Source organism: Cervus canadensis, chromosome 13 (genome assembly GCF_019320065.1).
Source record: "Cervus canadensis isolate Bull #8, Minnesota chromosome 13, ASM1932006v1, whole genome shotgun sequence".
NCBI lineage: Eukaryota > Metazoa > Chordata > Mammalia > Artiodactyla > Cervidae > Cervus > Cervus canadensis.
This window is the reverse complement of record NC_057398.1, coordinates 45,155,773-45,169,889: the sequence shown is the minus strand read 5'-3', so window position 1 is coordinate 45,169,889 and position 14,117 is coordinate 45,155,773. Positions and strand designations below refer to the sequence as shown.

Genomic DNA, 14,117 nt, shown 5'->3' with positions numbered 1-14,117 from the left:
TATTAGGACTTATATTTACTTTTAATTTCATAGTTTTTATTTCTATTTAAGAGTGTGTTCTATAGTGTATACAGTCTATTACTACATTGGTGTGTGTATATATATATATATATATATATATATATATATATATATAAAATTTCTAACATCCATTTATTGAGCAAATGCTCAAAATTTTTCAGTGCTAGGGTATAGAGCTTCAGACTTTTGGAAACCCATTAGTTTAGGAAATAGATGTTATGATAGTTGTTAATGAGAGAAATAAATAAAAAAAGAGAAATAAAGAAAAAATAAATAAATAAATAAAAGAGAAATAAAAATTAACAAACAGATAAAGTAATATTTCTAATAATAGTAAAGGAAAGCTAAGAACACAGTCGTAGCAATAGAAAATGACTCAGTCATTTCTAATTATTTTCAACACTGGGAATCAATAATGACTTTACTTTCAGATTAAAGTTTATAATTTTTCCTCTGGTTATGGAGAACAAGTATATTGCTATTTAAGATATTGTCAAGTAGAAAATAAAAGGATAGGTTTTGAAAAGAAAAAAGAAAGCTAATAAGTTTTAAAATTCAGATTAATATTTTATTCTAGTGTAGTTTTGTTTGATTTATATATATTTCATTTATAGTTTATTGATGTTTCTCTATTAAAAGATCTTTCAGTGGGAGATTATATTGTAGTAGTTTAAAAACATGAACACTCATAGGCAGACAGATCTGTACTAGATGTACCAGATATAAGTACACTGAATGAACACTAGATTGCAAAAAGAATTCAATAAAATATATAAGAGGCTTATTATTAAAATGCTGTCTTATGATAAAAGGTCTATAAATGTTAGCTGTGTTATTAACCTTATGAGGAGTTTCCATGTATGAATCTCTACACTAGGTTTTGATAAATCCTAAAAAGTTCCTCAGCATTGAAAAGGTCAAATCTGAAACTCAAATGGAAGTTAAAGTGCAAGGAAATAGCCTGGCCACAACAACAGAAAGTCAAGAAGGAAGTCATTGTTGGCAGTTGAGATTCTTGAAAAGTAAACTGCTGGATGAAGAGAAGGACAACAAAACCTGGTGTATACCTGCTGTCCATAATAAGCATCCTTTTTTTCATTTTCAAAAAGAGTCCCAATTTCACTGACAAATTATATGGTCACACTATGGATAGAGAAAACCGAGAATCTAAAGCAGGATTCATTTAATGTCTGAGTAGATAATTCAGTCATTCTTAGTTTGTGTAAAGCAGAAAACAAAGCTAAGGCCATAATTGTAGGGAAAAGCAGGGGTCACTACATTACGTTGTGAATGCCAAAGAAAAAGAACTGAGATTCTACTGGCTGTGGTTAAAGCTAGAGATCAGATTCAGGCTAACTCAAGTCAGGCTCTGGGGAAATAAGTGTCTGAAGAAAATGAAGTAACCTGTGAGCATGAAGAAAACAAAGACCCAAAATAGAATCAGGGCGTAAGAAGGACTTTGGGAGGATGGGAGGAGATTCAGACATCATATCAAGTTGCTCGGGTAAGCTTTGTCATCCATTTTCTCCCTTTAGAGTGTGTGGGATGGAAGTGGGGACCACCAGCTGTTGTCCATCTGAATGTAATTGTTATTTGGGTCTGAAAACTTCAATGTGGTCTCTTTCCATTTTTACTCCCTCATTTGAGAGCTGGTTTATTTCATTAATTTTTTTTCTCAACCTTTATTCAGCATCTGCCATGTGCCAAGCTTTGTGTTAGGAGACAGAGAGATTGAAATGGAAAAGACAGAGTTCTTCCCCTCAAGAACTAAGTATATGGAGGCATGGAAATATACAACTGAAAACATATGCATTAAAAGTAGTATGGTGGATGCTTTGATAAGCAGACTGTTCAAGCAAGGGTACAAATAGCTTCCATGAGGAGATATCAGGTTTTCCTCAGAGAAGTCTTTAGCTGTCCAATCTAAGGAAACACCCTTCCCCTCCTCCGTGCTGTCAGATCAGCTTGTTTCATTTTAATCATAAGCTTTATCACCATTTGATAGTTTCCTATTTATTTGTTTGCCTCTCTGCTCCCCTATAATACACACACAAACACACACATGTGCACATTTTCAAGAATATAAACTCCATGACTGCAGGAGCCTAGTGCCTGGCATATAAAATGTCCTCAGTAAATACCGAATTTAATTGCCAGCCGAGCTCATTTTGAAGCATACGGGTTAATCCCATAATGGGCATAGTCAAGGAGAAGTTTTCAGAAATTTGAAGTAATCTTTTCAAAAGCCCAGGAGGGTAGAGGCCTTGTTCAGAGGACCACACTTACTTTCAGAGAGATGAGATTGGACTAGACATTGACAGCCCCTCCATATCATATTAAGGACTTTAGTGTTTTTTTTAATGCTGAATGCCATTGTGAATCATTGAACACTTTTAAATCTGGCAGTGACGTGCAAATCACTGTCATAAGTGTGAAGAATGGATTGAAAGTTGGAAAGGCTGGAAGCAGAGAAGATGATTAAAAAGCTACTGACATGTCCAGTAGTCAGTTGAATATAAATGTCTGGATCTTAGGTAAGAGATCTGGGCTAAAATAACATTTTTGGAATTACAAGAGGGTAGCTGTGAATGCAAAATACAGATGAGATCACCTGGAAAGAGTATAAAAAAGTGAAAAGAGGCAAAGTACGAAATTCTTAGCAACACCAGTATAGGTGGACAAAGGAATAAGAGTGAATAAAGGAGGGTCAAACATAGGAGTAAGAGAAAACCAAAAGAACAATAGCACCTTGGAATCAAAGACAGAATAATAAAAGTGAGTCAGCAGGAGTTTCATATGATACACTGACATTAAATATGATAAGCACTAGAATGCCTTTTCAGTTTTTCCCCAAAGTACACTGTATTTCTGCATCTAGAGATGATAAGCAGAACATATACTTGCCTTGCAACTCAGGAGAAGTTGCATACTATTAAAGTAGGATCTCTTTAAAGAGATGATTGAGCTATAACGCCATTATCTTTTTCTGTGTCAGTTATACTGTTATGTGATTCAAAGGCACTGAGATCTCTCTGCCCCAACCTCCAAGTAACGGGATTACAGCATTTTGGTTTGTACGTCTATGTTGTGTGTTTGTCAGTAGATAAAACTTACTGTATGCTTTGTCCCCAAATTTACTTTTTATAATATTAACGCAAATGTCTGTTATTTATAAAGAACTCTTAAGTTTTACATCTAAGCTTACATGGAGATGTGCTATAATAAGAAAGTGCTGATAACTGCCTGGATTAAAGGTAATTATCTTCCGCTGCAATGATAGCCTCCCCTAGACCCCCCTCCTTTGACTTTCCTGTAATAACCTAGAGAACCCATCATAGCACCAGTTTCTTTCTCCCACTCCTTCGTCCAAAACACTGCTAAGGGAAGAGGAGGATACTGTCAGGGCTACTTCATAGACTTTTAGGCTAAATGAGAAAGACTTGTAGTGAAAACAGAAAGCCAAATATTAAATGAAAAGAAAAAATACTGGTCTTTGTAGAGGGCTTGAGGCTCTTTTGAAAAAAGTATTTTTCTTCTCCATAAATTTAATACCATAGACCAGTTCAACCAGATACTTCTTTCCTGAGTTTAATTCCCCCAATGCCTCTTATTAGCATATTCTCTCCCTTCATGGCTCCTTGTATCTATCAGTGCTGATTGTGTAGGCAACAGGTGATAGGGAAGAATCCAGAACCAGGAGAGCTATACAGGACTGGAAAGACAAAGTGAGAAACATCGACAGCAGTGAGACATCCCAAAGGAAGTCAGTGCTGAGAACTTGGATCCAGGTGTAAGCAATTTGGAATGAAGATATTCCAAACTCTGACATTCACAGCAAGATTCTAGGTTCAAGTCAGAGCCAGGGACCTGTGATAAAGCAGAGCCAAAATCTAGGTAGAGAGCCTGTTAGAACACAGATGAGGGAGGTATGTACAGAGTCCACTCATATACTCAATCAGGTGTCTGGGAACTAAAGGAAAAGAGATCAGATAAGAGCCTTGAATAGTAAAAGAGGACCTTGATACTAGAGGCTGCATTTGGAATTTGACTTAATATTTTTTTTTTTCTAATTCTTATCAATCCAGAAATAATCTGAGTTAATATAAGGGCTGAAGCAAATAGTGGTTCTTAACAGGTAAATTCTGACAGCTTGATTTTTCTTTTATGTTAATCTTCTTTTGTGCTGTCTCTTCACTGAACAACTTAAAAAACTTTTTTGTATCAGGAGAATTCAGTTTTGGTCACTCTGTTGATGCTTCTCTCCCCTTTTTAACACTCCATGTCCTTCTTAGGTACAGGAAACTCTTTACTGCTGTATTAATCCCCAAAGCTTCATAAGGAAACCCTCACCTTTTTTTCAGTTAAAAGCTTAAGATTTAAAAGGTTTGCCCAGATTTTCCTTTCTCTACTGTTGTAAGAGATCTTATTTATTTTCCTGGTTTTTAGGGGCTTTTCACTTACTGTGCCCTAGTCTAATAAGCTCTTCCCTGTGTGGTTTTTTGGTTTAGTTTTGCATGCCTACCTCCTTCTCATAATTTACTTTTAGAGGCTTTCTTTAACCACTCTATCTATAATATAGCCCCAGCATTACCCTCTTATAATACTACCATGATTTCTTTATAGAACTTACCTCTAGCTAGTTTATTTTCTCTCTATCCTTTCTAGAATGATCTCATTTGTATTGATCCTGTCTGTATTTCTTGTGCCTAGAACAGTGCCTAGTATGTAGTAGACAATCAGTAATTATCTTTTGAATGGATAAATGAGAAAGAAAAAATACTGACTTGATTTTTATGTTTATCAATATTTATATGTGGTTAGCTATATATTAGCTAATGTATTTCAGTGAATTTATAGATTGATTAAATGCAGTAAGGTCTCCACAAACAGATTTTCCTATATTTTATGTGCTGAAATTTGTTTATATCTTGATTCCAAAATAACTTGTTAAAATGTATAATTTAAAACCTGTGTTTTGTAAGTTTTTCTTTGTAATAAGAAATATGAAAGCTGCAAAAGACTATTAGTTGCATCAGAAGAAATATGTAAGTTTCAGGGGAATTTCTTTGATTAGTAGAAATCTAGAAATACTTTTGAGTTTGTATTAATACCCACTTAAGCACTTAATGCTTAAAAATCTGTTTGGCAAAGAAAACATAAGATGGTAATTGATGAGCAGCCAGATTTTAGGTATGAAAGAAAAGAATGCATGACAATGAATTAAGCCATAAAAAGGAGAGAAACTGGACATTTTAACTGTAGAAGCATTAGATAAGAACTGAGTGTGATTTGAATATGCAAAAGGAGGAACTAATAGAAAAAGAATGCTAAACAGCGAAGAAAAAGGAAAAGAAGGTGGTTGTAAGATTCCAAAAGAATAGGAAGAATCAAGGATGTAGGATAGGTTCTGAGAAAGGACAGAGATTTACCCAGACAGATGAAAAGGAAGAAGGTAAGGTCAGATGGTGCCTTTCAGTTCAGTCGCTCAGTCGTGTCTGCCTCTTTGCGACCCCATGAACTGCAGCACGCCAGGACCCAAACCCATGTCCATTGAGTTGGTGATGCCATCCAACCGTCTCACCCTCTGTCGTCCCCTTCTCCTCCTGTCCTCAATCTTTCCCAGCATCAAGGTCTTTTCCAGTGAGTCAGCTCTTCGCATCAGGTGGCCAAAGTATTGGAGTTTCAGCTTCAGCATCAGTCCTTCCAATGAATATTCAGGACTGATCGCCTTTAGGATGGACTGGTTGGATCTCCTTGCAGTCCAAGGGACTCTCAAGAGTCTTCTCCAACACCACAGTTCAAAAGCATCAATTCTTTGGCACTCAGCTTTCTTTATAGTCCAACTCTCACATCCATACATGACTACTGGAAAAACCATAGCCTTGACTAGACAGACCTTTGTTGACAAAGTAATGTCTCTGCTTTTTAATATGCTGTCCAGGTTGGTCATAACTTTCCTTCCAAGGAGTAAGCGTCTTTTAATGTCATGGCTGCAGTCACCGTCTGCAGTGATTTTGGAGCCCCAGAAAATAAAGTCAGCCCCTGTTTCCACTGTTACCCCATCTATTTGCTATGAAGTGATAGGACTGGATGCCATGATCTTAGTTTTCTGAATGTTGAGCTTTAAGCCAACTTTTTCACTCTCCTCTTTCACTTTCACCAAGAGGCTTTTTAGTTCCTCCTCACTTTCTGCCATAAGGGTGGTGTCATCTGCATATCTGAGGTTATTGATATTTCTCCCAGCAATCTTGATTCCAGCTTGTGCTTCTTCCAGCCCAGCGTTTCTCATGATGTACTCTGCATATAAGTTAAATAAGCAGGGTGACAATATACAGCCTTGGCGTACTCCTTTTCCTATTTGGAACCAGTCTGTTGTTTTATGTCCATTTCTAACTGTTGCTTCCTGACCTGCATATAGGTTTCTCAAGAGGCAGGTCAGGTGGTCTGGTATTCCCATTTCTTTCAGAATTTTCCACAGTTTATTGTGATCCAAACAGTCAAAGGCTTTGGCATAGTCAATAAAGCAGAAATAGATGTTTTTCTGGAACTCTATATGGCACCTTTAAAAACACAAACAAACAGGTAGGTGGCTCAGTGGTAAAGAATTCACCTGCCAATGCAGGAGACGTGGGTTCGATCCCTGGGTTGGGAATGTCCCCTGGAGAAGGAAATGGCTACCCACCCCAGTATTCTTGCCTGGAATATTCCATGGAAAGAGAAGCCTGATGGGCTACAGTTCATGGAGTCACAAAAGAGTCAGACACGACTTAGTGACTAAACAGCAAAATTCACATAACATTTGCTATATTAGCCGTTTGAAGTGTACAGTTTATTGATTTTTAGTACATTCACATTGCTGTGCAACCATCAACACTGTGTAACTCCAGGACATTTTCATCACCTGATAAAGAAAGCCCATGCCTGTTAAGCAGTCACTCTGTCCTCTGGCTCCTGGCAACCACCAGTCTACTTTCTGCATCCGTGGATTTGCTTCTTCTGGCCATGTCATATAAATGGGATCTCATAGTATGTGGCCTTTTATGACTTGCTATTTTCACTTTGTACAGTCTTTTCAATGTTTGTCCATGCTGTAGCATACATCAATACTTCATTTCTTTTTTTGACTGAATAATAAAAAAATAATAATACTGTGTGGATACACCAAATTTTTTTTTATCTTTTCACTCATTAATGGACATTTGGGTTGTTTCTACCTTTTGGCTGTTGTGAATAACGCTCCGTGAGTATGCATGTACTTGTGTTTATTTGTGTATCATGCTGAATTATATATTTTGTACCCTCGTTCTGAGCTTTTATAACTTTGTCTGATTTTAAATTTACATAGAACAGTGTTAAACGTTCAGAACCATTTATTCCAGTGAATTTGTCAGCTTTTGAATTTTAAAAATGAAATTAGATTTTCTTGGAAAATTGAAAATTTAACTTGTATTAAATTTTCCTGATTTTGTTCCTTGATGTTAATGGCTAGCATTCTGCATAGTTCTTGAACTATTATGTGTCAGGTAATTTCCATAACCCATGAGAAACTCTACTGTTGTTTTGAACTAGTAGAGACTGGCAGATTCTTTACCATCTGAGCCACCAGGGAAGCCCCATTTCCATTTCTGTGGGAGAATAAATTACAAATTTCAACTGATTTGGAAAAATTTTAAACTAATACATTGAGAACTATTGCTATTCACTTGCTCTTTTGCTCTACATTAGTATTATCCCGTTTGTATGCATAGGTCTTCTCCCTTCCTCTACCCTTTTTCACACTTCTGTCAGCTTTCTGTCACAAAATGTGTGCAACCTATGTCTGAGATTACCAAATGTAATTTGATCCCTCTTTCAAGTATTCAGTAGGTGTAATATTTACCCCCATGAAAGTTAATCTTGGGTTTGATAGACCATTACTCCCCCTTCTCCAACTTCCAATTTCAGAATTAGACACTGGACATTCTCAATATAGTCTGAACCTTTAACTAATAATGACGACAGTGATAATATGGTAGTGAAAAACCAAGGTCAGACTTTTCATAGGCTCACTTTGTGTTATATATGCTACTCTTTTATCATCCTGAAGAATGTTTAGTTTCTTTAAATTTAAAATTAACTCTAAAAATATTGCCTAGTTCTTTTTTAACTACAGAGTACCTCTGCTTGGTTCAAATGGCATTCTGTTTTTTTGTTTTTCTTTTCCCCTAAGCTCCTGATTTAGACCTCAGCTCCTTGAGAGCAAGGACAGCAAAAAAAAAAAAAAAAAAAAAAAAAATATATATATATATATATACACACACACACACACACATACATATATATGAGTAAGGTGGCAACCCACTCCAATATTCTTGCCAGGGTAATCCCATGAAAGAGGAACCTGGTGGGCTACAGTCTAGGGGGTCGCAAAGAGTTGGACACGACTGAGCAACTGAGCTTATATATAGTTTGTTTATTTTTTTAAATGCCCTATGGTGGTGAACCCAACAACTTATAAATAATGTTACCATACCTCAGTAGCAGGTTGTTAAGACTAAAGTAGCCAATGAGGTATAGCTGTGAAATCCCAAAGTGAGTTGCTACATATCACATGTATGCATTCAAAGGAAGAGATTGAGAACATGTTCCCTAATTCTATCTTCTTACCCTAAACCTAGAGGCTCCTAGAGGAGTCACAGGTCACTTCCCTCTATAGAGATGCATCTGTCTGGATCAAGGGAATTATAGGGAAGAATACATGAAAACCACTCCCAGCCCCTAAGGTAAATAAATTATTTTTAAACTGCCAATACCAGAGAGCACAGAGAGTACAAGTTCAAAAAGAAATCCCTTAAACTCCTGCTCCTTCCCCATGCCCTTTGGAAAAATTAAAAACTGACAAACTTAGGAGGAGGATTCTACTTAGGAAATACAAAAGTTGGACAGATACCTGCTCTTTCTTTCTCACTTTAGACTTCTAATCTAACAAAGTTTCTAGCTGAGTGAGAGACACCCTGATTTTGTACTTTATCAGGTTTGGGGGTTTAATTGAGCCCTGCCTAGTGGGGAAGAGAAAAGATTGATGAGCCTAGGTTAGCATAGTGTGTTTGTGATATAACTGAGCCATCTAGGAGGAGAAAGTGCAGACAAGTTGAGTAACTGTTTGCAGTTAGTGATTTCAGTGAGGATCACCTGGGGACAAAATCTAGAATGAAAAGATGACAAAATCTACCAAGCTTGGTCTCTGCTTTGAGGAGCCTTCAAGTTGTGTTTAAGTTATGTATGCATGTCAGATTATATGTACTTTTTTAGATGTGAAAAGTACTATAGATTTAAAGTACACAGAGTATAGCTGTTTCTGTCTTCTTTGTTTTCACGTGAAAGTTGTAGGTTTTTTATACTGAGACATGAAAATGACAATTTAGATTTCAAGCTGAACAAGTTATTAGTATCATTAATTTTTCAAAACACTATCAAAAATATAGGTATGAACTTTGAAGGCTTCCTTGCTCAGACAGCAAGCACTACTTCAGGCCGTATTACTTGCTTGGAAAATATCAATAAATTGCTACTTCTCTGGCAGATATGTGTATAGCTGTTAATATCTCTGATGTTTTAAGAGGAATCTGTAGGAAGTCATGTGACTACACTTTCTGTACAGCTTCAGTCCCCTTCCCTAAAAACATTAGTTCTCTCTGTGTGTGTGTCTTTCATTATTATTTCAAAATAGTGTCAGAAGCAATTTGAAGAGATTTAATAGATTCGGAACTGCTGATGCTTAGATATTTAAGGAAATCAAAGTTTTGGAAGTCCATTTCGAGTATGGATTAGAATTAAATATCTTCAAATCAGAAATTAACTGAAGGTAAATTTTATATTAATGTGCCAGAGAGATACAACATACAAGTAATCACATGTGATTATTTTTATCTTTTGCTGAAAAACTTGAGTTGTAATTTTTTGTGTGTGATTATGCAAATAAGGAAATAAGCTTCAGTAAATGTGGAGTTCAGTGACTTGAGTTAGAGATAATTTTAAAATTTTAAGGTAGTCACGCATAACTTAGTAGTTCTGATTACTTTCTTTACAAGTGAAGTTGAAGGCAGAGCACATGGAAAGATATATTTAGTATGTCTTACTGCTGTTCTTGTTAAACTTGCTAATTCTACTGTTTGGCAAAATGAAATGGGTTTTTTTTTTCCCTTCTGTATACTAAAAAAAATTAATATTTGATTTAATAGTCAAATAATACCCAGTTTTCTCTTAAAACAAAGACAATTTGAGTATTGAGTGGTTCAACAGAGTATTAAGTCATAATTCTTGAAAACTGTACAGTTATATTTGAATTAAACATTAAGTAATGACATCTAGTGGTAACATTTCCAAGTTGAGTGAATTTTGCAAATTTGATATTTGCTTTACTAAATGTAGACTTCAGAATTTATCAGCTATCATTAAAAAATACCATATTATTAAAAAGTTTTCTAGAAAATAGTTTAACTTAAAGATTTTTTCCATTTTTGTAGAAAATGAAGGCTGTTTGATTTTATTCTAAATCTCTCTTCTACAAAGTGTTAATTCAAGCACATGTTACCATTGTTTATTTTAATAACTAGAACCACAACTAATACCTATGAACAATAACCATTGGCAATCAGATAGACTTAATAGTAAAACAGTGTTAAAATTTATATAGTTATAAACTTTTCCCAGTCAATTCAAAGCCTTAGTTGTGTCAATAAATGAGTAAGACTCAGGTAACTGCCCTTAAAGGTACATGCTTGATTGTTGGTCTCTGTGTTTAGAATATTTCAGAAGCGTTGACTACAGACAGCCTTCTTATTGAAAATGCTAACCTATGTGAACAGACTCAGGAATCTGCATTTCAAACAAAGGCCTTTAAAGTTTAAAAATTATGTTCTACTCTGCACAAAGTTTAAGAATTATAGTATATTTTATACAAAGATCACACAATAAAATCTGTTATTTAGTACCTGAGAAAATTATATGTATAAATTTAATTCATGTATTTACATACATATTAAGCACTTGTTTGGGAAGGAACAGATAAAATCAACCATAAGCTTTAAGCTTCCAGCATGCTTCTCAAAAGCAGAGACAAGCTGAAGTGGTGTGGTACTCTGTCCTAACACTTGGCATCTTAAAATGCCTAACATTATTAACATCTTTTAGCAAAGCAAATGTAATATCCTGAATATCTTATTTATTATCAAATGGTACATTTGCTAAATGTTTAAAAAGGTTAGTTACATTTACATAAGCTACCACTGCCCTGTTTTCATTTCCAGCTATTACTCCTATTGGATGTTACCCTATCATTAAACAAGTTTCCCTCATTATTGAATTTACCTATGAAATTAACTTAAAATACTGTTTTTTACCTCAGAAGTTAATGATAATGCTCACATATTTATCTGCTACTCAGAATCTCATTTATAAAATAATTTTCTCCTCCTAGGTATTTGGAGTAGATGACAATCAAGATTATAATAGGCCTATTATCAATGAAAAACATAAAGATCTGATAAAAGATTGGGCTCTCAGTTCTGCTGCAGTAGTAATGGAAGAAAGAAAACTGTTGAGTACACCTGGATTTCACAACTCAGAGGTATACGCATCTTCCTCACATCTTTTACATGCGCAAAATATAAATTTTTATCATTTGCTAATTACAGCTGACCCCTGAACCACACGAGTTTGAACTGCACAGTTCCACTTTCACACACAAGTACATACTACAGTAGTACATGATCCATGGTTGAATCCAAGGATTGGGAACCCCTGATACAGAGGGCCACCTGCAAAACTATCCATGGAATTTTGACTTCACAGTGGGTTTTGGAGCTCTTATTCCCCCTCGGCCCTCACTTTTTTTCAAGGGTCAGCTATATATTATTTTAAGCAGTTAATATATCCTCTTGTAAAACACTGTAATATTTTTTTATCAGTCAGTGAAAATGTTAAATTTCAGTTAGCAGTTAATGAGCTATATGCTCACTATCTCTGACATTGAGATAAAGTGTGTGTGTGTATACACACACACACACACACACACACACACACACACTGCATATACTTACTAGAAGGTCATGTATTTGGAATGGAAAGATCTATCGTGCAAGGTTGTGCCTGATACATACAACTTAAAAACCTAAATAAGTGCCCTTGTAGTGCATCCCAGGATGCAACTAGAAAGGGTGGGTTGGTTGATAGTTACGGAGTCAGTGTAGTGTAGTAGAGCTTCTAAGACCTGAGTACAGATCCTAGAACTGCCACATCTAACAGGGTACCTTTGAGTCAGTCATTTCCCCTCTTCTCATCTTCAGTTTTCTCATCTGTGCAAATGGTATTTTTCTAAAACCTATTTACAGGGAGGGATATGAAGGATAGAAAGTACCCAGCAGAGTAATTGTCTTAGGTTTATGCAATCAGCAAGTGTTTATCCCTTTACTAGAAATGTTATTAGAGTTTCATTGTACACTAATATATTGGAAGAAATGTAAAAAAAAAATTATATATGACTGAGAAGTATTATAATTTATTCAACTAACAAGATCTAGCATTCAGTGGAAGCTTTCTGTGTACCATTTTACAAATAATGAAACTGAAGTATGTAGAAATTAACTTGGTCAAGGTCTTAAAACTCATACCTTGTGAGGCCAGAATTTGAACCTTAAAGAGCTTTGATGTGTTAACCCTTTCTCTTATTCATTAATTACCTTTCTATTAATTTAAAATATACAAATAGTAAATATATACTAAATGTAAGTTAAATCAAGGTATAAATAAAATATAAATGAAGTATTTGTGTGAAATATATTCTTTATAGTCAACTAAATTCAGATATGTATTTGCTTATTAATATAAAATTTTTCCCTTTATGGTCTGCTATTTCCTGGAAACTGTCAAAGCAGTTTTATTTTGATGTTTTTCAAGATGCTTAATTTACTTACTGAAAGCAAGTGATACTTATTCAAAGCAGTATTTTGGTATTCTGATTAATTTAGAAAGGGTGCTGGTGACTCTGAACTTGTTGGACTCCCTCTTCTCCTCTTTAACCCCTCAGCCCATGCCAAATAAATTTATATATAGCCCAAATATGTACCTGCCTTTGAAGGAACCACCTAAACTAGCCATTAGAACAGTCTTCACAGAATGGGTCTACATAAATGTGTGTCTTTGAAACCCATTCTGTTGTGGGTATTCCTAGAATGATGTGAATGGCTCTGGTACCTCCTTCAGTCTCAGAACTGTGAACAACTCCCACAAAATCTTGGTGGGAATTCAAAGATTCAGCAGGCTTTGGTATCTTTAGGCTTTACTGTATGTATGTCACTTTGTATGCAAGTTACTATTTTAATCCATGATTCTTGAAATCATATAGTATATAGTCTTATGAAATATTTATCAGTTTTTAGACTGCCATTTGACACTTTTAATAAAATGCTTTCTGAAATAATTCAGAATAAAATTTGATCAGAGCTTTCCAATTCTTAGTTATCATTACAGTTTCAGTACTGAGCATTGACTTAAGTTTCTAGTGAGGAAACATTTTTTTCTATACACCTAGATCTTCTATCTTAAATACATAGATTGACCTGGGCTTAAGAATTACCAATATATAATCCATATATATGGAACCATATCATGAATTAAATTCTGTTTCACACTTGACTAATCATTTGCCTTAAAGACAGGTCTAGATGGGACAGGTCTATGTTCAGACTGGTTAAACAAAAATTCTTAAAGATTTAAGTGAGTTCTAGCTTCTTCTGGAAATACTAAGTATTGTAGAAAGAAGCCTAAAGCTTTGGGCTTGTATTTGAAATCCCTGAAGACATGATCTGGCAGATTTTAACATGCCCTGAGAGTGTGGAACCAGTCTGATTTATGGAAACATTTAAAGAACTGAAGAACAACTTAGAAATAAATAGGTCTTAGACTCTGTTCTATAGAATGGAGTAAAACTAACTTTGCTGTGCTAGCCATGAAGCTATTGTAGTACACCTAAGTTTATTTAGCAGCAGTAAATTTTAAGCTCTAAGAGTTTATTTTAGTACCATTGTTAGTACTTAATAAGTACAGAAAACTTTACT

At 35.1% G+C, this 14,117-nt stretch overlaps 1 protein-coding gene across 12 annotated transcripts in view; it reads left to right on the top strand.

Annotated features, from left to right (window-relative positions):
• CEP170 (centrosomal protein 170) overlaps window positions 1-14,117 on the top strand; it is a 131,174-nt gene that overhangs the window by 80,483 nt on the left and 36,574 nt on the right. For all 12 annotated transcript variants that reach the window (XM_043486057.1, XM_043486063.1, XM_043486062.1 and 9 more), the window contains one exon: window positions 11,480-11,629. In XM_043486057.1, the coding sequence (XP_043341992.1) occupies window positions 11,480-11,629 (150 nt within the window). The remainder of the gene's footprint in view (window positions 1-11,479; window positions 11,630-14,117) is intronic.